The following is a 26489-nucleotide window of genomic DNA, read 5'->3' as shown; positions in this document are numbered from 1 at the left end:
GATGGAGATAGAGACAGAGACCCACACTGGAACACTGGATAGAGCTCCCAAGGTCCCAAGGAGGAGCAGAAGGAGGGAGAACATGAGCAAAGAAGTCGGGACCACGAGGGGTGCACCCACCCACTGAGACAGTGGAGATGATCTACTGGGAGCTCACCAAGGCCAGCTGGACTGTTACCAAAAAAAAGCATGGGATAAAACTGGACTCTCTGAACATGACGAACAATGAGGGCTGATGAGACGCCAAGGACAATGGCACGCGGTTTTGGTCCAACGCAATGTACTGGCTTGGTGGGAGCCTAGCCAGTTTGGATGTTCACCTTCCTAGATATGGACGGAGGGGGGAGGACCTAGGACTTACCACAGGGCAGGGAACCCTGACTGCTCTTTGGACTGAAGAGGGAGGGGGAGAAAAGTGGGGGGAAAGGGAGAGGGGTGGGAGGAGGGGGAGAAGAATGGGAGGAGGGGGAGGGAAATGGGAGGCTGGGAGGAGGTGGAAATTTGTTTTTTTTTTTTCTTTCTTTTCTTTATTCTCCTTTTATCAATAAAAAAAAAGAAAAAAAAAGAATCGTTCTATTGACAGAGCCTACCCCACACCCAAATTGGCTGTTATTGGAGAGCTATCTGTTAGCGGAACCCGCCCCACATTCCAAACTATCTAGAGAACTAGGTGTGTTAGCTCCTAGTTGTGACTTCCTGGCCTACGTGACCTGACCAAAGGTAACCTCCTGGACCACGTGACCAACATGAACCACGTGACAAGAACCCAGGCCCCTGTGCCCACCCCCCAACTCCTTACCCTATATAAGCTGTACCCCATCTCTAATAAACGGAGGCTCTGACAAACCTAGCATGGCCTCCTTCTCTCTCAGCCCATATCTTACAGATAGTGCCTCTTTGGGACCCTGGAATAACTGACTGCAGGGTGGGTTACAACCCCTAGACTAAGTAACCCACCCAAAGGCAATCAACAATATGTTACTCAGTTTTCTTCTTTTCCATTGTGAGTGTGTGTTGTGTGTGTGTGTGTTGACTATATAGCATAGGTTTTTTTTTTTTTTTTTTTTTTGGTTTTTCGAGACATAGCATAGGTTTTAAAACTTGCTAAGGTATTTCCACCCTAAGCATTCTATTCTTGATTATGTTTCCTGTCTAACACAGGCTAGTCAGGGTCAGACACCTGATGCTGATTAAAAAGTAGATTTCCCCTCCATTTAAGAGAATCAGCCTCAAGCAGGAATGAGATCCCTAATTGTTTTCTCTGTACAACATGGTCAGCCCATTAGCCACATATAGCCAACAAATATGGATACAGCAGGTTGTATTCATGTATTTCAGCATACTTATTCACCCATGCTTAACAAAGAAAGAAGTATTTGGAAGGGAATTGGGAAGGGATGGAATGAAGAGATAAAAGGTAATATAATAACTTTTAATTAACAATTTATTGAAATAAATTTTAAATTAAAAAAGTGTGGCTATGGGGCTAGAGAGAAGGCTCAGAAGTTAAGAGCACTGACAGTTCTTCCAGAGAGCCTGAGTTCAATTCCCAGCAACCACATGGTGGCTCACCATCATCTGTAATGAGATCTGGTGCCCTTTTCTGGCCTTCAGGGATACGTGTATGCAGAACACTGTATACATAATAAATACATTTTAGATTAAAAAAAGAGGGGCTAGAGAAAGGCCTCAATAATTAAGAGCACGGGGTTTTGTTACAGAGGACCCAGTTTCCATTCCCAGAACACACATGGTAGCTAACCATTTACTGTAACTTTTTGATAGTTAGAAAAAGGAAAGAGTGAAATTCTCTACAGTGATGTCACAGGTCTGGGACAGACAGCATGCCGGAGCTAGTTAAAATGAAATCCTTTTGGTCTTTCATGGAAGCAGTTGTGGCCTTCTGCAGAGCCAGCTTGCTCAGAGGCAAAAGCAGCTGTGTTCTGAGCTTAATAGAGATCATCATAACTGTTCATCTAGGAGCAGAGGAAACACTGATCTTAAGTGAGTTTTCCTTAAAGTTTTCTGTTTATGTTCTCTATCTTTCGTATCTGTGAGAATCGTGGCACTGGTACTGTTATCCTTTAGATCAAACATCAAGATTGACAGGTCACATAGGCTCCAAACAATCATTTTTTCACAGTGTCATATACTTGATTTTCAGCTAAAACCTGTCATACAAGATGAATATGGGAGAGGCATTTCTTTCCATCATTTTAAAAATTATTATATGTCCCTGCATGACTTTGAGGTAAGAGTGTCCCTAAATGTTTCTGCTTTTACATTACAATCATGTTCAGAAGTGAATTTGTTAGCTGGACATGCTTAGGGATAGGCGGAACTCGTCACGAACATGGCCAGATCCCTTAGTAAAATCCACGTTTCCTTTGTTTAGAAAAAGCATTGTTTTGGAAATAACTCCCATGCTCTCCTTTGCCTCTTGCAAGTAAGAAATCTTTTTTCATTTCTTCTGTCTTGGCTGTTGTGATAGTTATTATTGGTAGTCAAGTTGACTACCTCTAGAATTACCTAAAATCCAAAGAGTGAGGTGGACCTGGGAGGGACTTTTCTTAAAGGGCTGGAAATTAAAGACCCATCTTTAATCTGGGTCATTTAAGGTGATAAGATCCACCTTTAGCTGCTTAGTGACAGTGCACTGCTCTAAGCCCAGCACTGAAGAGGCAGAGGCAGTTGGATTTTCTGAGTTTGAGACCAGCATAGTCTACAGAATGAATTCCATAACAGGAACAATCCTTTTGTGTTCTTAAATCTCTCTTTAATCGTTAATATTCTGGGCTTCCTTCCATCTCTGGGACAGGGGTTCTACAAGCTAGCTAGCCACAACGCGTCCAGGAGAAGGAAGGGGGAGTGCCTGTGGAGTGCAGGAAGATAGCAGGGTCTGCTATTGGAGACAGTGACAAGAGCTATTCGAATGTATACCTCTGCAGATCTGGAAAAGTTCTGTGTCTGGCTGGAAGTTACGACCAGGAATCATTGTGCTGTGTCTTTAAGTATACTGTACCACTAAGGGAGGCGCTCTTGTCATTCAGACCTCACTAGCCAATCAGGCTTTCCAGGAGACCTGCCAGTCAGAAGTGGTGCAGGACCCTTCCGGCCACAGGCAGAAGGATTGGCTTTGAAGAGGAGCTGGCGACAGCGATTTTGGGGCTGCAGTGTGATCGCTGCTGCAGGGAGCTGCGCAGAGAGTTTGGGAAAGCTGAAAAGCCACGACATGGTGAGAGCGGGGCTGCTGTCCCCAGATGGGGCGGAGCAGATGAAGAGGTGCGGGAGTCAGTATGGTGGGTCCTCCCCGGATCTGGGTGGGAACCTGCAGCCAGTTGCCCTGCCCTGTGAGGTCTCCTGCAGCCCTTACAAGTCCTTGGACCAAGAGGCAGGCCTTTGAATAACAGCTCCGTGGGCTGAATTTGCTCAGAGCATTAGCAGTAAGGAGCTGTGTGTAGAAACATCTTTCTATTCAACTCCTGCATGCTTTTGGAATGCTTTTTTGGTGCTTCCATGGAAAGGAGGTTGCCAAACTCGGAGAGGCCTAGATTCTCCAATATCTTCTAGACTTTGCATTTAACCTCTACCTGTAAGATCCATTTGATTAATTTTGTGAAGGTTGTAAAAGGCATCTCATGTGTTGTAAAAGGCATCTCATGTGTTGTGTAGCACTCAACTACTGCGAGTCTCACAAAATAGAATTTATCTGGGGGAGGACCCAAAAGTGTATGCTGACCAAGCCTATTAGAGATGCTAGAATACACATTTGTTCACCAGGATTTTCCCAACATTTGACTCCAAATCATTACAAAGAAGCTCCCCACCCCTGTTTTACAACCAACCTCTAGACCCATCCCCATATCAAAGAACAGGCCTCTAAGCTGCTCAAGGAGGCATTACAGGGTCACAACTAAACTTAAGGCCTGGTGTGCCATAAAGTTGCAGTTTTCTTCTAGAGAAAATCGGTTCTAACAGATCCACAATAAGACACGAGGTACAAGTATTTGAAAAGTAGAACACTGTCAAGCAAGGTTTTCATTTAGGCCTCAGGCAGGGAGGTGGAACAGCCTGAGGCCTAGGCCTTGAAAGCTTTTCCTAGGGCCTGAGGTACTGACGATGTAACAGAGCTCCTCTGAAACCTGGAATACGTTTGGGAGAGCTGGACAGGTTGCTTCAGATCCTAAGAATCCAGCTCTTTCCACCAGATGGAGCTGTGGTTATCAGTCCCAAGGCTACTGTGAGCTTAGTAATTAATGTTTTGAAATACTCTGCTCTCCTTGTGTAGCATTGCTTGATTAGCTTCCTCCTGAATTTGTCCCACTACTGACTTCATAGAAGCCTCCCATTTCCTTCCATTTCCCTACTGGAACTAGTAAAGATTCTATTTTTCTTAAGAAGCTAACTTGGCATGGGACATAGCTTGTGCAAGACCTTCCCAGTCCAGCTTTTATCTTTCTACTCGTCTTATCTTTCTCATACCCTGTGACCTTCACCTTAGGACCCTGCCACTGAAGAATGATCTGCTGTTCCAGATCTCTGAGAGTGTGTTTGCTGTGCAACTCTCCCATTTGCCTAAGTTCCTAAACTGGCAACTTGCCTGTCTCTATTTAAATTGTTCAAAGTGTAACCTGGAGTGTGAACCTAAAAGACACCTAAGGATGATGGCATATATGGAATGAAAAGTCTGTCTAAGATGGCTTCTCTTTGAGCATCATTTAGAGATGGATGCATACCATCATTAGATTAGATGTTTCTTTATTAATCTCTTAAGTGTGCGAAGTGATTTATCCTGGGCAGGCATATTAATTCTAGAATAGCTGCATTTCCATCCCATTAGAAAAAAAAATGTTTCTGAGAAAAGCTCTCCTATGTTGACTCAGGTTGGTTTGATTCCAGTCTGTTGCTCTCTAGGGCAGTGACCTTGCTGTCCTCTATATTACACCTTCAAAATTTTTAAGTTAAATGACTGTATCACCTCAGAGTTTTAAAATTATCTATTTGAGTCATGTAGTCGACTGTCCAATGCCGTCACAAGAAAAGGATTCACATGTGGAACATTGCTTCTGTCTTCAGACCAAATAGGAGAAATAGTTTACTATGTTCTCTGTAGGGGAAACAGGCTAGGAAATCAGCTGCTGGAGTCACCTTTATGAAATAGGACCTGACTGTGGTACTGGGTGGGGAGTGGTGATTTTGTAATTTCCCAGCATGTTTTAATTTATGTCATGTAAATGAAAACAGACCAGATTGTGTGGGTGTGCAGTTTGGGAAGGTTATCTTGAGCCAATGAATATTGAATTTCTAATTAGGCAGCTCTCCTATGCAGATATGTTCAGTCGTGCTTGACACAGTTAGGTCAGCTCAAAAGTTTGAGAAACAGGCCATTGACTATAAGTCTATGTGTCAGGTTACAGACCTCAGCAGCCAACATATACATATGGGCAATATCAGTCAGTCTTATTAATGATACTTCCTCTACTAGGGAAGAACCTATTCTTTTTCAACATCAATATATCTAAGTTTTTTAGTTCTTAAAATACATTATTTTTATCACTTTAAAATCACTTATTGGTATCATTTTTAAATATTTTCTTTAAGGGCATTATGCTCTTATCTCCATTTGTTTCTGTTCTCTAGTGTTCTAGGTAATTAATAGTCTTATTCCTTTTCTCTCAAGTGATGTTGGTTATTGATTTCTGTGTAGAGCAATGTCTCCTATACCTTAGGCTTGCCTCATGCTATGTAACTGAGAATTGCTTTGAAACCCTAATCCTGCCTCAGTAAGTAGGAAAAATGGACCAGTTAATGAGTGTCCTCAAATCACTTTGACTTTTATTGGGAACTTAAAAATGAAGAGAGCCGGGCGGTGGTGGCGCACGCCTTTAATCCCAGCACTCGGGAGGCAGAGGCAGGAGGATCTCTGTGAGTTCGAGACCAGCCTGGTCTACAGAGCTAGTTCCAGGACAGGTTCCAAAACCACAGAGAAACCCTGTCTCGAAAAACCAAAAAAAAAAAAAAAAAAAGAGAGAGAGAGAGATCTGTGTAAGAATTGAGTTCATTGACCAACTATGAGTCTTAGTGAAGAAAGGGAGAGGCAGGTCAGAGGGTGAGAGCTTTCCTGCCTCAACAGTAGATGAAATTAGCAATGTAGAATTAAGTAGTCAATTTTAGATGCTCCATAAATGTTCTGATTGTTCATTTCGTATGGTCTACAGGCCAGGGTAATCAAAAATCTGGGTAAAGTATTGACCTTATCATGAAACCAACTTCCTATAATTAAAGTATTTCAACCAAAATTGAAGACCTGAGTAGAATGTTATGGCCCTGTCTAACAGTACTGTTATTTTTCTGGTTTAAGATGTTCATCCTTAGAGAAAGGGTGTGAGAAATCTCTAGTCTCTGGAGCACATGGCCACAAAGCTTGTTTCAACTTTTCAAAATAATTTTTGAGATTATAACTACATCATATCCACATTCTCTTTCCTGCCTCCAAGCTCTACCATGATCCCTCATTTTTTTTTTCTAATTCATGGCCTGTCTTTTTTCAACAACAGTTACTGTGTGAATGTGACTTTTGTTTGTCTGCGGGACTTCCCAGCAAATGCTTCACTACACTGGAGATTGAGTGTGTAATGGATTTTGCACACAAATAACTTTGTGTTTTGGATGAGGAACAGGATGTGCTCTAGGAAAGTGGAAGAATGTCTGTTAAAGTACAAACTTTCTAGACTAGGGCCCTGTCTGCTGGGCTAGGAGGGCAGAGCTGGAAGGACTGTACTCTCTAAATCATTTAATCTCTGGTCACCCAGTAAAGGGGCTGTTCATATTCTAAGGCCCAACTGGGTGCCAGTAGCCCATGAGGGATTCTGGGAAAGCCTAGCAATCAGGAGTACTAGTGACAGGTAGCTTGTGCATTCTTTCCAGGATTTTCCTCCGCGTCTGCTGTAGGGAGTTGTAAGGAAGATCACAAGCCATTCCATGGTGGGTATAGGGTGTTCAGAGCAGGTCTGCTGAGCTGCCATCTGCTGGGATTTGGATGGACTGTGAGCCAGACTGTGGTTTTCTTGGTCTATATGGTGACGTGGGCAGTGGCCCTTGTCCTCTCTGCCTCCCTGTGTATGGATTTCCTGAGGAGGGGAGACTCTGCAGCCCTGACATGGGAGGAGGATATGATGCTTGTAGTATCACTGTTCAGTGCCCACACGCAGGCACTGCTTTTGGTATGCAGTGGGAAGACAGATTGAAAAACTGAAGGAGGTGTGGTTTCTAGAAGTTTTGAATGTTGCATTCCACTTTCAGGTTTGTCTTAATAATGTCATAAAATGATTTAGAAACTGGTAGGAAGGTGGTGATGTGGATCACCTTTCAGCAATACAATTAGAATGCTTTTAAATTTCTGCTACCACCATCTACAATGATGTGATTCAGTGCAATTTTGTTCAGGAGACAAAGGGAGTTTCTGATCTCAGAGATTTCTCAAGTGTGCATGGTTTGGGGCAGGTAGATGGGGCAGAATCCACATTTCATGCCATAATGTATGTAGCAGGAAGCAGCTTTTATTCTTATTTGTTGTTCTGGGATTGGGCATCAATGGGGCTGGATTTACCTAAAACCACAAGGAGGCATAAGGGACTGCAGAGTCATAGCACGAAATCACCTCCATTGGCAGAGAGAGCTCTAGGTCATTGGACTTTGTCTTTGAATGAAATATTAGTAGCTGGAGGGTCAGAAACAATAGTTTAAGGATCACTTTGAGTTAATTTTGTGAAAGTTGTGAAATCTATGCTTATTTAATTTTTATCCACATTGAATCATAGGTAGCTGGATAACATTGGTCAAGATTACATTTTTCCTGGCTATGTTTCCTGTGATCTTTTGATTAAAAATTGACTATATTTTCCTGCCTTTGTTCTTGTCTTTTTCTCTCCGTCCCCTTTATTCTTTCACAAATATTGTACACATTCTTGATTGTTGTATCTTTTTGTAAGTATAGAAGTCATATTATATCAATCTGTGTACTATTTTTTCATAATTCTATTGAGCATTCTGAGTGTTTCCACTGTGAATATAGCTTTGTAATCAAATTTTCTGTTTTAATTGTTGGGCATTGTTATTGAATTGTATTCATTTTATGGTACACATTTACCATACACAACATTTTAATTTTGATGCATCAAAATTACTTCTTTATTTATTTAGGTTTTGTTGTTGTTATTAATCTGTGAAAGAATTTTGTTTTATTAGATAACAGGTATTATGGGTCTTGGCAGGTAGCTCTGCACATATTATTTTGGGGGATGACCTGAGTTCAGATACCTCCACTTGTTGTGGGAGGTCCTTCCACTCCTCCAGCCTATAGCTGCTGAGATACCAGCCCATTGGGGCGTGGTTTCTCTACCTTTAAAAAAGCGGCTACTTCCCTTCTCTCTCTCTCTCTTCGCTTCCTGCTCCGTTTCCAGCCACTAGACTCCTTCCTGATTGCGCAGAGGGCTGTTGTCTGGGTCGGTTATCTGTAAGTTTTTTCCCCCTTAAATAAATACTACCCTATTAATCATAATTCCAAACTGGTGTGGCATTGTTTGTGACTTACGCCTTCATACACTCAAGTTTGGAGGCTCATAACTCTACTATTCCAGATCCAGGTGAACTGACACCCTCCTTTGTGTGTCACCTGTATACATATGGAAGACATTCTTTCTCATGCACAAACATACACAAAAAAACTAACAATAAACTTATTTTCAATAGTGCTTGTGAGTTATAAAGCAATTAGAGTAAAGCATCTTGCTTTAGGTGTGTTCTGGTTCTTTCAAAATCTATTATCTTGCTTTTTATTATAAAATGATTTTGTTTCCTCATTCTGATGCAGACGTACAGGCAGTCATAGAAAACAAAATGATGTCTAAGTGATCCTGAAAGACATCCTTTTCTTTATCATAGGAGAATGAGATCCTTTTAGTAGTCAAACTATTTTCTATAAAGCTAAAATATCAGAAGGCTTCAAGTGAATCTCCTCACCCAACCCATTTTCTGTTATTAGTAAAGGAGAAAATCGGAGTGTCCAGGATAAGTGCTGGTCAATGATTTCTTGGATTTTGATTTTGATTAGAAACTCGTAGTTCTTGTTTAATGAACCCTAATATATATTTGTAGATCTGTCTTTGTGTCTTCTTTTGTCAGTGATACCATCTATGTTGTTGATTTCATTGATTGTAATTTGGACCTTCACCAATTTTGTATTCAGAAACTTTCTTATGAGTTCCTTGAGTTTTGTTGGTTTGGGAAATTTCTGGGGAAAGACATTTTTAATTTTCTTGAGTTTAGACACTAGCCTCTTCCCATTTCCTGGCATATCTGTGTTTTCCAGTTGTTGCTATCTTCATATTTGTGTTTTTGCTGCTTAAGTGGTTGATAGGATTGATACATTGGCTTTGGATCTTTAAAACCTTCTTGTATATTCTTGTCTCTTTTTCCTAATTGGCCTCAGCTGTCAACATGACATAGCCTATATTCATCTGAGGGAACCTGAATTGAAGGTGTGCCTAGATCAGAATATCTGGTTACTGTGTCTGAGAGAGATTGTGTTGATTTTGATTGATGTGGGAAGGCTTTTCCACTGAGTTGGCAATATCTCTGAGCAAGTGGGCCTGGTGGATAAGAGAACTAGCTGAGCATAATAAAGCAAGAGATGAAGCCAGGAAACAATAATTACACATGCTTTGCCTTCAGTTATTATCTTGAGTTTCTATCCCAAACTCCCACAAGTAGGGACTGTGACCTAGTGGTATCAGCCAAATAAACCTGTCCATTATCTAGTTACTTTTGGTTAGATAATTTGATCACAGTAACGGAGAAGAAAGTTGGGACAAAAAAAATGGTACCCCAAAAGTGATTTTGTTGTAGCCAGGGATAGTTAAAAATGAACTTCTGAGCTGGGCGGTAGTGGCGCACGCCTTTAATCCCAGCACTTGGGAGGCAGAGGCAGGTGGATCTCTGTGAGTTCGAGACCAGCCTGGTCTACAAGAGCTAGTTCCAGGACAGGCTCCAAAACCACAGAGAAACTCTGTCTCGAAAAACCAAAAAAAAAAAAAATGAACTTCTCTGTTGTCCTGTGTCCTGCATGGAAGGAGTTGTGGCCTTCTTCCAAGCCAGCCTTCACAGAGAAAAAAGCAGCCTTGTTCTGAGCTCACAATCACTCAACAGAGCCATCCAACTAAGCAGTGAACACAGACAGTCCTGATAGGTCTGACTGTTCCTTGATGTGTTCTGAATTTGTATTCTCAGTCCTTTATTGATACATCTACCTTTTAGATGAATCATCATGATTGACAGGTATCGCAGGCTCCAAAGCAATCTAATTTTACAGTGCTATTTCCTTGATTTTTAGCTAAGACCATGAGGCAGTTCTTTCCATCACTTTTTTAAAAATATTTATTTATTTATTATGTATACAATATTCTGTCTGTGTTTATACCTGCAGGCTAGAAGAGGACACCAGACCCCATTATAAATGGTTGTGAGCCACCATGTGTTTGCTGGGAATTGAACTCAGGACCTTTGGAAGAGCAGGCAATGCTCTTAATGTCTGAGCCATCTCTCCAGCCCCCTTTCCATCACCTTTATAATTTATATATGTTCCTGCAAGACTTTGAGTTGATAATTTCCCTAAACTTCTCTGCTTTTACATTGTGATCATGTTAAGAAGTGTATTTGATAACTAAATATGCTTAGGAAGAGGGAGAATTCTACATGAACATGTCCAGACTTTCTAAGGAAAATCCCACTGAGTAAGATATGCTAGCTAACAATAGTGCTCACAGAGGTATTCGTCCTTGCTCCATTTCTCTCTGAGTATTCAGCTTATTGTGAAGACTACACTTTTTTTTTTTTTTTTTGGTTTTGCGAGACAGGGTTTCTCTGTGGTTTTTGGAGCCTGTCCTGGAACTAGCTCTGTAGACCAGGCTGGTCTTGAACTCACAGAGATCCGCCTGCCTCTGCCTCCCGAGTGCTGGGATTAAAGGCGTGCGCCACCACTTTTTATTGTTAAATTTTCATGAGATTGAGATGGATTTCAGGAGAAAACTCCTAAAGCAATGAAGCATCATCCAGCCATCTGGCCTTCTGGTGGGAAAAGGACCTATCATCTTGTTTGTGGTCTGATTCATGCTTTTCTCTCCTGGTTGCTTGAAGTCCCTGGTGGACCAGCCTCCCAGAAGAACCAGGGCATGCAAGAAAATGCAAGAATGCAGGAAACGCTAGGCTTTTCTGTCTGAAGGGAAATAAGGAAAAACGCACATATTCGTATGATAACTTTCTCTTTTGCTTCATCTTGAAAAATCCTCTCTGAAAATCTGTCTTCACACAGCTATAATGTCCATACACCTATACATCTTATCTATAGAGTTCTCTCTTCTATCCACACATCTCTCCTCAACAGATAACTCTCACCTCTCCACATGCCTCTCCTTTACATCTCTCTGCAGAACAAACCCTGGATAATATATGAATTACGTTTTCAGGATCACATACTGTTTCTTGAGTAAGCAGCAAAACAGAGACAAGAGAAATCACACAGTTTCTCTCAGGATGTCACACTGAGTGGCTGGAAGTGAGTAATCAATGCAGGGAGGCATATAACCTGAGAGACATCATGGATATTGACATTGAAATTCAGGACCTAAACAATAAACTGTTAGCTAGGAATGTATTTGAGCTATTGGCCAAACAGTGTTGTAATTAATATGGTTTCTGTGTGATTGTGAATGAATAGTCTCCGTTTGCACTTTCCTGCTTCAATAGTAGTTAAGATTAGCAATGTGGAGTCATGTAATCATTTTGAGACATTCTATAAGTGTCCTGATTGGCCATTTCTTGGGGTTCACAGACTAGAGCATTTAGCAATCTGGATAATGGACTGATCTTATCATGAAGCCAAATTAGTTACATTAGTTCAACCAATATAGAAGATCTGGGAAAATTCTGTGGCCCTGCTTAACAGGACTGTTATTTTCCTGTTTAAGATGAATAGCCTCAGATAAAAAGATGTGAGTAATCCTTGGTTTGCTCTGATACAAATTGCTAGTCTCTGGAAAACATGACCATAAATTCTGTTTTAACTTTGAGATTATGACTGCATCATGCCTACAATCTCTTTCCTGTCTACGAGCACTACCATTGGTTGCCCATTGTTTTCTAATCCATGGCCTGTTTTTCTTTAACAATAGTTACACAGTAATAACAGTTAATATTTGAATGTAACCTGTGTTTGGCTGCAGGACTTCTCAGCTGTGAAGCAAAGATTTGAGTGCACTACACAGTCAGTATGTATTGCTTTGGAAGAGGAACAGAAAGTGCTCTAGGAGACTGGAAGAATTTCTACTAAAATACGTATTTCCCCGGTTAACCTGTCTGCCCTTATGTTGGAAGGGCGGAGCTGGGAAGACTCTGCTGTCTGTGTCATTTGATCTCTGGTTACCTACTAGGGGAGCTGCTATTGTTCTGAGTCCCAGCTGGGTGGCCTTAGCTAATGTGGGAGCCTGGGAAGGCTTAGCAATTAGGAGTACCAGAGGGAGGTAGGTTTCAAGTTCTTTCCAAGATTCTCCTCTGGTTCTGCTGTGAGGGAGACCACAAGCCATGATAGAGTGAGTGTGGGGATCTCGGACACTCAGACCAAGAGGAGCAGTTCTGCTGAGCTGTCAGAGCTTCTGTGACTTGGATAGACCATGAGCCAGACTGTGGTTCCATTGATCCATGTGATGACCTGGGCAGTAGTCCTTCTTCACTGAGACTTCCTGGGTGTAGACTCTGTAGGGAGGGGAAGACTGCTTTACTGGCTATGGAAGGCTGTATGTGTCCAGTGTGTATACACAAGCATTGCTTTAGTGGGAGGCAGGAAGATAGATTGGAAAACTGAAGGTCTGGTTTCTTGGAATTCTGAACATTGCACTCCACTTTCAGATTTGTCTTACAAGTATTACAAATAATTTAGAAACTGTTAGAAAGAAGTGTTGGGAATTATCCTTCAGTGATGTGTGATTAGAATGCTTTAAAATTTCTAATACCAGTCTTGACTTGATTCAGGGAAGTTCAGTGCTGGATGTAGGAGCTACATTTTAAGGTCATCATTTGATAAGAGGCAGAGCTACCCTGATACATACAAGTAGCAAAGCTCAACTTCTTAATTGGTTGTGAAGTGTAGCTGCACATCAACAATCAGTCATTATGCTATCTAACATTTTGTGATTAGCAGAAATGCTGGCTTTCTAGCAGTGTTTACAGAAAGAGAGTTGTCATAAATGCCTTGGTAGGGACTTAGGTTTGCCTTAATTTTCTTAATATTGGCACGCTAGGGCATTCTCCAGTAGCACAGTGACGATAAGAACATTTTTAAATCTTGAAATATATTTTCCTATTCTTTGTGTAACTTCTGGTTACCTAAGAATACCAGCAGTCCTCATTAGGAATTACAGAGTCGAATTATTTCCTATAGCTTTGACTAGTCAGAATATATTTTTATAAGTTGAGGTCGGTGAATGGGTGCAAGGACTAAATCATTTGCCAGCTAGCAATAATTGGCCCTTTTTTTTTTATATTTATGACCTATCCAGATAGCTCAGTATGCCCTTGTGAACTAGACTTCTATTTCTGGGAATGTATATCTTAAAATTCGTTAGCAAGATATCTGGTCTTAATTTAAAGTTACTTTGAAGTATTAAATCAGCTAATGATAGACAGTTGTCTTAGAGCTTGGGTTTGCAACTATTTTCTTCTTTCACCTTAAGCTATGATATAAAACAGCTCTCAGGTATGACTCACAGGCCTTGTATATAACAACAGGCATAGCTTTGAAAATTATCCTAGTTTTATTTCTATTCATAAAAATTATACAACTTAAGAAGACATCACCTTCCCAACCATAACACAGATATACATGTGCCCAGTAGTTGGAATACATTTATGAGATAAACACACAGGCAGTGAGGGAATTTCCATACCATATTCATAGTAGCAGTGGCATACAGGGAGACAGCAGAAGCAAAATACATTCTGGAAACTGCATTCTTGTAAGCCTTGCTTGAATGAGACATATCCATCAGAGAGCTAATCCTTTGGTGGACTAACACCTGAACTTCAATTACCATCAGCTGCACCTCTGACGAAGTTTTTGTTATCAGCACTCCATGATTGCGACCTCAGTTTCTCTGAGTCCCCGTGAACCCCGTTTAGTTGACTTTGTGGGCCTTGTTCTCTGGGTTTTCTAAACCCATCTGGATTCTACAATTCTCACCCCCTCATTCTGCAGGATTTCTAGAATACAACTAATGTTTAGGTAGGGATCTCTGCATATGCTTCCATCAGTTGCAAAAAGAAAACTCTGATGACAATTGGACCAGGCACCAGTCACTGATTATAGGAGAATATAATTATGAATCATTTCATTGATTTTTTTTTCTTGGTCAGATGTGCTTGGTTTTACATTAGTTCTCTAAGCCATCCAAGTTCTGGTTCCTAGCCATCCAGGCAATGTCTTTACTTCTTCTTCCATGGTTTGCTGTGTAGCTGGGTGGGTAGCCCATGGCGCCCTCTCCTTTTCTTACTCCCCTTTCTTATTTCTCTTTTCTCCCAGATTTTTCCTCCCATTTCTTCTCTCTGCCTACCAGACCTGCCTATCATTTCACATCAAGGTTTTGTCCATTCAGCTATTTATTAGACCAATAACATATTTTATACAGGCAAAGTTTCACAGCTTCACAGAGGTAAACAAATGCAACACAGAAAAATAGAATACATTTTTGCATGAGTAAAGCAAATGTTCCACAGCGTAAACAAATATAGCACATCTTATAATAATATTCCACAACAGCCTGGGTTGCATTTTGAGACCATATTTAGATACCTAAGCTATGAGACATCTTCCATGGAGAGGTGGCTACATATAGGGGGTAGAAGTAACCAAAGAGAGAGATGTATGAGAAGTTGCAGGGATAGGGCCATCTAAGCCCTTTCAACCTGAAGCCCCATGCATCGGAAACAGAGCTACAGGATTTGATGTTTGTCCTGCTGTGCTTCAGTCTTTGCTTGATCCAATCGTCCCTCAATGTCTCCATTTCTGATTTTTGGTATATGAATGGTATTCTGTGCCATTGTAGGTTGGAAAGATGTAACTTGTTTTCTGAAATTACAAGATATCGCTGTCTGAAGAGACTTTGGATGTTTGAACAGTGTATAGACTGTTGCAGACTATGAAGATCACTGAAATGACTCAGTGCATATTCTTCATGGATGACTATGAGCCTATAGTGACTTGGGTCAGAATGTAACTGATTGATTGATTGTAAAACCTACCCGATAGGATGATGTATTTGAACATGTATCTCTCCTTGGTGACTTTCTTTTGATTGCTTGTGAAACCTTTAGTAAGAGGAGCCTTTCTGGATAAAATTCATCATTGGGGGTTTGATAGGAGTCTCTGTAGCTTCAACCCATTTCCTGTTTTTTGTGTCGACTGGGTTGTTGTTGTGATAAGAGCGACGGGGCTGCATCCCAGGCACCCGGCCGCCCCAAAATAATTACACGGAAACCGTATTCTTTTAAATACTGCTAGGCCCATTGGCTGCCCCAAAATAATTACACGGAAACCGTATTCTTTTAAATACTGCTAGGCCCATTAATTCCAGCCTCTTATTGGCTAGCTCTTACATATTGATCTAACCCATTTCTAATATTCCGTGTAGCACTACGAGCTGGCTTATCAGGAAAGATCTTAACCTGCGTCTGTCTGGAGTGGGAGAATCATGGCGACTCACTGACTCGGCTTCTTTCTCCCAGCATTCTGTTCTGTCTACTCCACCTACCTAATTTTCTGTCCTATCAGGCCAAGCAGTTTTCTTTATTAGTTAACCAATGAAAGCAAAAGATAAGATACAAGACCCACCTCCATCAGGTTGTGGTTAAAACTAATCAGCCAGCTTCCTGCTTTTGTTATCATGCTTTTACCACCATTATAGACTCTCTCTCTAAGTCACATAAGATACAGTACAAGCAATGCTGTTCAGTGCTAGGACACTTTGGTAACTTGTTGTTTTAATTTCTTGGTTTGTTTCGTTGGTTTTGAAGACTAGGTTTGTCTCTGTAGCCCTGGCTATCCTGAAAGTAGCTCTGTACACTAGGCTGGTCTCTAACTCAGAGCTCCCCCTGACTCTGACTCCCAAGTCCTGGGATTAAAGGTGGGGCAACATTCTTGGAATTTTTGTTTTTATGTCATTGTGTGATGAACCTGGAATGTAGGTTTTTGTACATGTCAAGCACATACTGTTGTACTCAGCTTCACTCCTTATCTTGAATTTTATAATTTGTAGAGGGTATCATTCTGTTTTCCAAGATGGTATGTATTCATGCCATTAATACTGGCTGAGCCTTCTGAGTCATTGGTATTACCTTCTTCCTGCCTGTTATGCTTGTTTTGAATTTTTAATGAATATGAGTATTTTACCTGTATGTCTTGATATGCATCACATGGGTACCTTGTCGTCATAGTGATCAAAAGATGGTCTCAGAAACTCTAAACTGGAAATAATGGATAGTTGTGATCCCCCATATAAGTACTGACACTTGAGGCCACTTGTATGCAAGACCAACAAGAGTTCTTTACTACTGAGCCATTTCTCCTGCCATGTGTTGATTAGCTATAGACAACATTTATATTCTTAACTCTTTGTAGAAGCTTCAGTAAACACCTGTGAGTTCTTTCTATCTTTTTTTGTTTGACTGATTTTTGCATGGGAGACAGGGTCTTAATATGTACTTCTAGCTATCTTGGTTCTGACTCCATAATCCAGGCTGGCATTCAACTCAGAGGCAGGTAATACTTGCCTCTGCCTTCTGAGTGCTGGGGTTAAAGGCATAAGCCAATATAATCAGTTTATCCATCTTATTTTTCTTTTTTATAGTTAGTTTTTCATACAATTTCTTTTACATGTATTCTGTACTGTTGATCTGTTTACTTTTCTCTTTGTGTTTGTTAATAGATATTTCTCTTCCAAGGTGATATCCCATTTAAGGGTACAGAAATGACAGAGGTGACCCTCCAGTTTACTTCTAAAGTGACTTGGTAATTACATTATAATATCTATGTCATGGAATTAGTGTTGGGAGCACCAGAATTATATGACTATACTGTTAAAGAATATTCATTTACAATGTTGTCAGTATCATACTTTCTGTTGTAAACATGTATGGGATGTTTTAGAATGCTGTGACCTATGATGATGTGCATGTCAACTTCACTTGGGAAGAATGGAGTTTGCTGGATCCTTCCCAGAAGAATCTCTACAAAGACGTGATGCTGGAGACCTACAGAAACCTCAGTACTATTGGTAAGTCTGCATTTTTCTTCATGTTTTAAAATAAGGGGACAACTATTCTTTGGTTATTGATGCTCTGACTAAGAAAAAAGAAGAATGAGGTGAATAAATCAGGCATGGTTCTAATGTTTACTGAAGATAGTAACATAAATTTTACACAATAATATAACATACATTTTTGGTACTGTATTTCAGGATACAGTTGGGAAGACCATAATAATGAAGAACGTTGTCAAAGTTCAAGAAAACATTCAAGGTAATTTTCATGTGCAAGCTGATACAAAATGTGTCTCTGAAGAAATTGTATATCCTGAAAGTTTTAAACAAAAGCAGCAATGTAAATAAGCACAGTTTAAAGTGCATTAATGATCATTAAATTCTCACACAACAGATGTCCTAGTTCACTTGGCAAATGTAGTGTGACTCGCAGTATAGGAAAATTCGTGAATGCAGTAAGGGTGGTAAAGCTCTCAGTTTTTCAGTTCTCTTCAAATATGTGAAAAATCTCATATAAGAAAATGCTATAATTGTAAACTTATGTAAGAAAGGATCTTACCATCACAGGTGTCTTAAAGAGGCAAAACAACCCTTAATGAAGAACAACATAAGTAATAAAACTTTAAGATCTGCCTCCTCTTTACAATTGGACCAAATTATAAAATTAATTCGTACAGATATAACTATAGAACAGTGTATTAAATGTGTTAAAGTGTTTACCTGTGCCAATTATTCTTGCAGGCTTGAAAGAAGTCAAACTGGAGAAAAACCTTCTATATATACTAAATATGTTAAAGCCTTTGCCTATGACAGTCATTTTCAATGGAATGAAAGATCATATACTGGAAAGAAACCCTCTGAGTGTAATCAGTGTGGAAAAGGCTTTGTAGATCTCAGTACTCTCCAAAGACATAAAAGAACACATACTGGAGAGAAACCCTATGCATGTGACCAGTGTGGTAAAGCCTTTGCACGTTACAGTAATCTTCTAATGCATAAAAGAACACATACTGGAGAGAAACCATATAAATGCGATCAGTGTGGTAAAGCCTTTGCACGATACAGTCATCTTCTAATGCATGAAAGAATACATACTGGAGAGAAACCCTATGAATGTACTCAATGTGGTACAGCCTTTACATTTCACAGTTCTCTTCAACGACATGAAAGAACACATACTGGAGAGAAACCCTATGGATGTATTCAATGTGGTAAAGCATTTTCACAACTCAGTAATCTTCAAATGCATGAAAGAACACACACTGGAGAGAAACCTTATGAATGTAACCAGTGTGGTAAGGCTTTTGCTCATCTTGGTCATCTTCAACGGCATGAAAGAATACATACTGGAGAGAAACCCTATGAATGTATTCAGTGTGGTAAAGCCTTTGCACATCTCAATACTCTTCAAATGCATAAAAGAGCACATACTGGAGAGAAACCCTATGAATGTGATCAGTGTGGTAAAGCCTTCGCACAGCATAGTCAACTTCTACTGCATAAAAGAACACATACTGGAGAGAAACCCTATGAATGTAATCTATGTGGTAAATCCTATGCACATCTTAGTAGTCTTCAAATGCATGAAAGAACACATACTGGAGAGAAACCCTATGAATGTAATCAGTGTGGTAAAGCTTTTACAAGTCAGAGTTATTTCCGAATACATATAAGGACACATTCTGGAGAAAAACCCTATGAATGTAATCAATGTGGTAAAGCCTTTGCATGTCACAAAAGTCTTCAAAGGCATGAAAGAACACATACTGGTGAGAAACCCTATGAATGTATTCAGTGTGGGAAAGCCTTTGCACATCTCAGTACTCTTCAGATACATAAAAGAGCACATACTGGAGAGAAACCCTATGAATGTATTCAGTGTGGTAAAGCCTTCGCACGTCCCAGTCATCTTCAAATGCATGACAGAACACATACGGGAGAGAAACCCTATGAATGTAATCAGTGTGGTAAAGCCTTCGCACAGCATGGTCATCTTCAAATGCATAAAAGAACCCATACTGGAGAGAAACCCTATAAATGTAACCAGTGTGGTAAAGCCTTTGCATGTATCAGTAGTCTTCAAAATCATGAGAAAAAATCATACTGCAGAGAAACCATATAAATGTTGTCAATGTGGTAAAGTTTTGCACTTTATTCAGGAGTAAAAGTTTTTGTGTGCAATCAATCTGTTAAAGCCTTTGCATACTGCAGTAATCATATGAAAAAAAACTAATACTGAAAATCTTGTTGCTATAAAGTATTTGGTAAGATCTTCAGCCAACTCACGTATATTCAGTTACATAAGAGTATTCTGGAAAAGAGATTTTGACAGTGTCACCAACCTATTCAAGCATTATTATGTCTGTCTCTATTTTGTTTGCCAACTCCATGGAACAAAAGCCCTATGAGTTTAAATGGGTAACTGTAGCAATATTTTGTTTATGATCTAACAAATAAAACTTGCCTGAAGATCAGGGTGCAAAACTAGCCACATTAGTTAGCCATAGAGGCCAGGCAGTGGTGGTTTATTTGTTTAATCCCAGACAGAGGCAGATGGATCTCTGTTGGCTCAAAGCCATCCTGAGCTACATGAAATTGATCCAGTCTAAAAGAAAAACAAAGCTCACACAAAGGTAATCTCAGCAGTTGGGATTCCACACTAGCGAGTTGAAGACAGGAGTGATATGATTGGGCAGAGAGAGGAATATAAGGTGGGAGGAGACAGGAGCTCAGTGGAGTCTGAGGTGCATTGCAGTCAGGACAAGATCACCGCTTCCATCTGAGCATTGGCAGAGGTGAGAACTCTGGTGGCGGCGGCTGTGCTTTTGTCATCTTCGGCTTTACCCCAGTATCTGTCTCTGGGTTTTTATTAATAATGACTAGAATTTGTGTTAAATCTGGCGCCCAACTTTTGGGGTACAGCCATTTGCCTGTGGCTTTGCAGCCACCAGTATAGGCCGAAGTACATACAGTCGGAGTCACTACCCTACCAGCTGTTTCCTTTCTTCTCTCCTGTTGGGCTTTTCCTGAAACCCCGTTTTGGGATGCTGCCAAACTAGGTAGCTGCCTTGAAATTTGGTCAGGCTTTTACTGTTGTACACAGCAGCACTCAGCCTTATTATTGTTGGCACATTTGGTGAGAAAATTGGGAATTCTTAAAGGGAGGAATCAGGTAAAAGTTTTTCCCCCACTTTAAAAATTAGGAAACACTATTACAATGGAGAGTTAGGTCTCTGTATGATTATACAATGGATGGTTTAAAATTAGATGAGGAAATTTGGGAAGGGATGGAGAGGACAAGGAAGGGGGAAAGTGATATAATATATTTTAATTAAAATCTACAAAAATAAGTTTTAAATTAAAAGCATGGCTTGAGAGTTAGCAATTAAGAGCACTGGACTCAGGTTATATTACCAGAGACTATGGTTGCTAATCATCTATTATAACACCAGTTCCAAGAATATGATTTCCTCTTCTGACCTCTGCAGGTACTGCACATAGACAGACATGTACAGGCAAACGCCCATATACATAAAATAAAGCTTAAAAATGAAATTCTGTACAGTAATGTCACAGCTTGAGCAAACAACAGTCAGGGCTAGTTCAGATGAACCCTTTCTGGTCCTTCCTAGAAGCAGCTGTGGCCTTTGAGCCTGTTTGCTCAGATGCAAAAGAAGCCTTAATCTGAAGTTAGAATAGGCAGAATAGCTGTTCATTTAAAAATGTCATTCAGTGTGGAAAGGTGACTCTTCCATTTTTTTTTTTGTATTTGTGTTCTATATCCTTTGTATGTGTGAGGGTTGTAGCATTGATACTTCTTTCAAATATACCTTTGAGAGCATGCATTATGATCTATTTATCTTTTAGATCATACATAATACATATATATTTAGATCATAATGCATGATCTGAAAGAGAGTCTTGCTCTGTAAATACACTCCATCTGCCTAAGTGATTAGATTTGCATTCTCCTCTCCCTTTTTAAATTGTTCAAAGTATAACCTCAGGCCTGAACCTAAAAGAGGCTTAAGAATGACAGCATATGTGGAATGCAAAATCTGCCAGGCTGCCTCCTCTTTGAGCATTAAACACCCCTGGATGCATACTGTTATTAAAGAGATTTTTGCTTATTAAACTTTTAAATGTGTGGAATGATTTGTCCATGGCAAAGCACATTAATTCTACACCAATAGTACCTCTAGCCTTATAGAACAATGTTTATGAGACTTTTTTTTTTTTTTGGTTTTTCGAGACAGGGTTTCTCTGTGGTTTTGGAGCCTGTCCTGGAACTAGCTCTGTAGACCAGGCTGGTCTCAAACTTAGATCTGCCTACTTCTGCTTCCTAAGTGCTGGAATTAAAGGCATGTGCCACCACCACCCAGCAAGACAATATTTCTTATGTAGGATCAGGTAGCCTTGTTCCCACATAAGGATCATGTTGTGATTAAAACAACTAAATTCTTAGATTAAAGACCTCAGCCACCACTAAGTTTTAAAATTACAAATTTGAGTCATATAGTCAACTGTCCATTTCAGTAGCAGGAAAAGAATTTGTGTGTGGATATGGCTTCTGCCTTCAAACCAGAATAGGAGGAATAGTTTATTGTGTACACTGTAGAGGGAAGCAGGGTAGGCAGACAGCTGCTGAGGTCACTGTTATAAAATAGGATCTGATTGTGGCAGGATCAATGATTTTGTAATTTCCTAGCATACATAGATAGATCCATGTCATGTGAATGAAGGCAGGCCAGATTTTGGATGTACAATTTGGGGAAGTTAGCTTGAGCCAATGAATACTGAATTTCTAACAAGGGAACTCAGATATGTTCAATCCTACTTGTCATGGTTCCATCTCTTAGCTGTAGTTGTGTGTGTCAGCACCTCAGCAGATAACATTGCACAAAGCGGCATGGTGAAATAATATGAATGCCATTCCCTGCCAGAGGCCATGGGAATATACAGAAGATGAGAACTAATATTCCAAAAGTCAGCCCATCATATGAATAGCTCTATGATGGGTAGCCTCGCTTAGCAAAGACCGTGGGGCCACTGACAGTGAATCTGTTTCTGTCATGTACCATTACGTTTCTTCCCTAAAAACAGTTATGAATATTTTCCCCACTGTCTGTGTTTATCTCATAAATATATTCCATCTATTGGGCATACATATATCTGTGAATGGTTAGAAAGATGATTTCTTCTTAAGCTGTATAATTTTGATGAATGGACATAACAACTAGGATATTTTTCACAGCTCAGACTAATAGGAAAATAGCAATATTCTCAGTTACAAAGACAACTTTTTACACCGTTACCTGATTTAAGACCTCAAAAGCAATTCAAAGTAAACTAGTTGCCCTTTGGAGATGAATCACACAAGGACAAGTTCCCAAGTGTCTTTCTATTGAATCAAGTTCAGGCACAAACCAACTTTAGTAGACATAATTCTCTCAGCAACTGACTCTCTGCATGCATTCCTAACCACTCAAGGTTCAGAAACTGCTTATTGTTTAGGTCCTGTATTTCAATGTCACTCTCCATGATGTCTCTCAGGCTACATGCCTCCCACCTGCACAACCACACATTGTCATGGTTGCTCATTGGCTGGTCAGTGTGACATAGCTGGCCTGTGAGAAACCGATTTAAAGCAGAGGTCTTCCAAAGTTGTAGACCAGGATATGGAGCCAAGGGTTAGGGTGGGGAATTGTGTGCAGGTCTGGGATTTTTGAGCAGGCTTAAATGGGTTTAGTGAGCAGTGGATAGTGTCTTCCATAGGGATCCTTGCAGAGGATAGAAGAAATACAGACTGGGTAGTAGAAGATAGTTCTAAATACCTTCTAAGGCCACATGACCAGTTGCAGAAATGAGGATTAAAACTGACATAGGTGCTCTTGCTGCATTTTGTTAATAATGTATTTTACAGATATTTGTAGTTCTTTCCATTTCCTTTTCATGTGTTGCAACATCAATTAAGAGAATATCATTGGTTTTCAGAGGTAAGTTTGAAATACTAGAAAGATGTCCCCCAAAGGATTTTGACACTATTCTAAATATATAATGCATTTGTGATTTATGTGGTATAGTTATGGTATGTTAACGTATAATTATTACCTTGTTATTGCTTTTCATTTGGAAATTAATCATGGGCAGTGTGATTGAAAGCAAAGTTGACAAGGGGTGGATTGTGATGGCTATTCTTGTTTGTCAACTGTGACCTCCATTTCTGAATTACAGTTCATTCCAGATAATTCGGAAATGGAGGTCACAGTTGTGATCTGCACCTTAAGGCACGAAGGCAACATACATTTGATACAGATCCTGAGGCTGGATGACACACACCTTTAATTCGGACCTTGAGGCTAGAAGGTACACCTTTAATTTGGGTTACACATTCTGCTGGAAGGACAATAGAAAAGGAAGGTAATGTGTTAGTTCTTCACATCCATTTTTTTCATGGACATTGAAGCCTACTTCTTTGGAATTCCAGTACATACGAAAACCCAGCTGAGATGCCCAGCCTCCTGGGACTGAGCAACTACTAGATTCTTGGACTTTCTATTCACCAGCTAGCCGTTTTTGACAGCAGCCTGTAAGTCATTCCAACAAATTCCCATATATGTGTGTGTGTACATATATATACATACACACACACACACACACACACACACACAGAGAGAGAGAGAGAGAGAGAGAGAGAGAGAGAGAGAGAGAGAGAGAGAGATATTCTTTCCATAAATTCTGTGACTCTTGAGAACTTTGACGAATACACTGGAATTTCCAGTCAATTACATTTCTATACTTTTAGATCCTAATTTTTTATTTATACCATAACTACACGTCTGAAACATTTTTAGCAAATACTTCAACACCACATTACATACTTTTGTAGAAAATAACCTTTTCTATTGAATAAAGCTAAAGAATATGGGAACTAGTCATGTAAGGGTTGGGTGCTATTTCTGGTGAAAATTTTATAAAACAGTATGAGCCATTAGATACATGGAAATATTTTGCTATTTGTTTTGATCAAGTTGATAGGTACTTGCTACTTAATGAAAAACTACTTATTTATTAATTTTGTAGTTATTTATGAATTAAACCTATTAAAATTCAAAAATTAAAAAAATTGGAGTGAGTGAGCTGGAGACAGAGACTTCTGAGGGCCCAGACATGAATCTGGGACCTTCAAGGGAGTAGACCTAAGCCAGGACCCCTGTGGGTCTGGGCATGAGTCTAGGACCTCCCAGGAACTAGGCCTGAGCCAGGACCTCTGCTAGTCTGGGTGTGAATCTGGGACTTCTGAGGGAATAGGCAGGAACCAGAGATCTCTGCGGGGCAAGGGGTGAGTCTGGGACCTCAGAGTAGGCTGAGCCAGGACCTCTGTGGGTCTGGGCATTGATCTGGGACAACAAAGGGAATAGGCGGGAACCTAGAATGTCTGCAGGTTCGAGCATGAGTCTGGGACCTCTAAGGGAGTAAGCCTGAGCCAGGTCCTCTGTGGTTCTGGGTGCAATCGACCCTGAGAACTCTGAGGCAGTAGACCAGAGCCAGAAACCTTTGCAGGGCCAACTCCAAGCCAGGGACTTCTGCAGGAGGGAATCCAGACCAGGATTTAAAGAAACAGGTCAAGCCAGGAACCTAGACCAAAGTAGGCCAGAGACAACAAACTCCAAGGGAACAGAGCAAAGCACTGGAGCCCTGATCTATCTCCATGAACACAGAGTGACCAACAGGGTAACTAGAACTATGTCACTGATTGTCCTACAAAGAACAACCATTTGAGCTTTGGATTCACTGCCACCTAGAAAATTACTCAACAGAATCTCAGACAGCACCAACCATACCTATTAGAGGAAAAGATGAGTAGAAAAGGTAAGAATACACGCAACACCACAAAGAGCAACACAACACCAGTACAACCTAAAGACCCTACAACCGCAAGACCTGAACAACCAACTATAGATGAAGCAGAAGAAAATTACCTAAAAAATGACTTCAAGAGAATGTTTGAAACTCTTAAAGAGGAAATGAAAAATTTCATTAAAGAAATGGAAAAAAAGACAAACAAAAAATTGGAAGACATCAGCAAATCCATTTTAAAAAAAAAGAAAAACCAAGAAAAAGAAATCAAACATACGAAGGAAACTATTCAAGACTTGAAAACTGAAATAGGAACAATAAAGGAATTATAGAAACAGAAATCATGAGAAAATGGTTAGGAACCACAAGCACAAGCATGAAACAGCAGAATACAAGAAATGGAAGAGTGAATCTTAAGTGCTGAAGATACAGTAGAGAAAATAGACTCATCAGTTAAAGAAAACATTAAATCTAACAAAACCTTAACCCAAAACATCCATGAAATATGGGACACCATGAAAAGACCAAATCTTAGAATAATAGGTATAAAAGAAGAAGAAATTCAATTCAAAAGAACAGAAAATATATTTAACAAAATCATAGAAGAAAACTTTTCCAACCTAAAGAAAGATATGCCTATGAAGATACAAGAAGCTTACAGAACATCAAGTAGACTGGATCCAAAAAAAAAAAATCTCTCACCACGTAATAATCAAAACACTAAACATACAGAGTAAAGAAAGATTATTAAGAGCTGCAAAGGAAAAAGACCAAGTAAAATATAAAGGTAGACCTATCAGAATTACACCTTATTTCTCATTGGAGGCAATGAAAGCCAGAAGGTCATGGTCAAGCGTTATGCAGATATTAAGAGACCATGAATGCCAGCCCAGACTATTATATCCATCAAAATTTTCAGTCACTATAGAAGGACAAAACAAGATATTCCATGACAAAACTAGTGATTTCACCAATACCTAGCCACAAACCCAACCCTAGACAAAATACTAAAAGGAAAACTCCAACCCAAGAAAGTTGGCTACACCAACAAAAACACAGACAATTGATGGTCTCACAGCAGCAAATCCCAAAGAAGGGAAAAATGCATAAATTAACATCAACAATGAAAACTAAATTAACAGGAGATAGCAATCACTGGTCATTAATATCTATTAATGTAAATGGACTCAACTCACCTATAAAAAGGCACAGGCTAACAGACTGGATACAAAAACAGATTCCATCCTTCTGCATACAAGAAACACA

General features: G+C 40.0%; 1 protein-coding gene across 5 annotated transcripts; it reads left to right on the top strand.

Annotated features, from left to right (window-relative positions):
- The first annotated feature begins 3119 nt into the window (after positions 1–3119).
- On the top strand, positions 3120–21506 carry LOC142843724 (uncharacterized). 5 transcript variants are annotated; one of them, XM_075961612.1, is made up of 5 exons: positions 3120–3235; positions 17031–17113; positions 17252–17378; positions 17562–17622; positions 18105–21506. In XM_075961612.1, the coding sequence occupies exons 3-5, from the start codon at positions 17345–17347 to the stop codon at positions 19483–19485; spliced, it is 1476 nt and encodes a 491-aa protein (XP_075817727.1). In that variant the 5' UTR covers positions 3120–3235; positions 17031–17113; positions 17252–17344; the 3' UTR covers positions 19486–21506. The 5 variants fall into 5 exon arrangements, with proteins under 5 accessions (XP_075817727.1, XP_075817736.1, XP_075817719.1 ...); XM_075961621.1 differs by having other exon boundaries at positions 3124–3235; positions 17047–17113; XM_075961604.1 differs by lacking the exon at positions 17031–17113 and having other exon boundaries at positions 3126–3235.
- Positions 21507–26489: the final 4983 nt, after the last annotated feature.

This window comes from Microtus pennsylvanicus, chromosome 1, assembly GCF_037038515.1.
Source record: "Microtus pennsylvanicus isolate mMicPen1 chromosome 1, mMicPen1.hap1, whole genome shotgun sequence".
In the NCBI taxonomy this organism is placed as follows: Eukaryota; Metazoa; Chordata; class Mammalia; order Rodentia; family Cricetidae; genus Microtus; species Microtus pennsylvanicus.
Note: the sequence above shows the minus strand (reverse complement) of the source record. Positions and strands in the feature narration are given on the sequence as shown.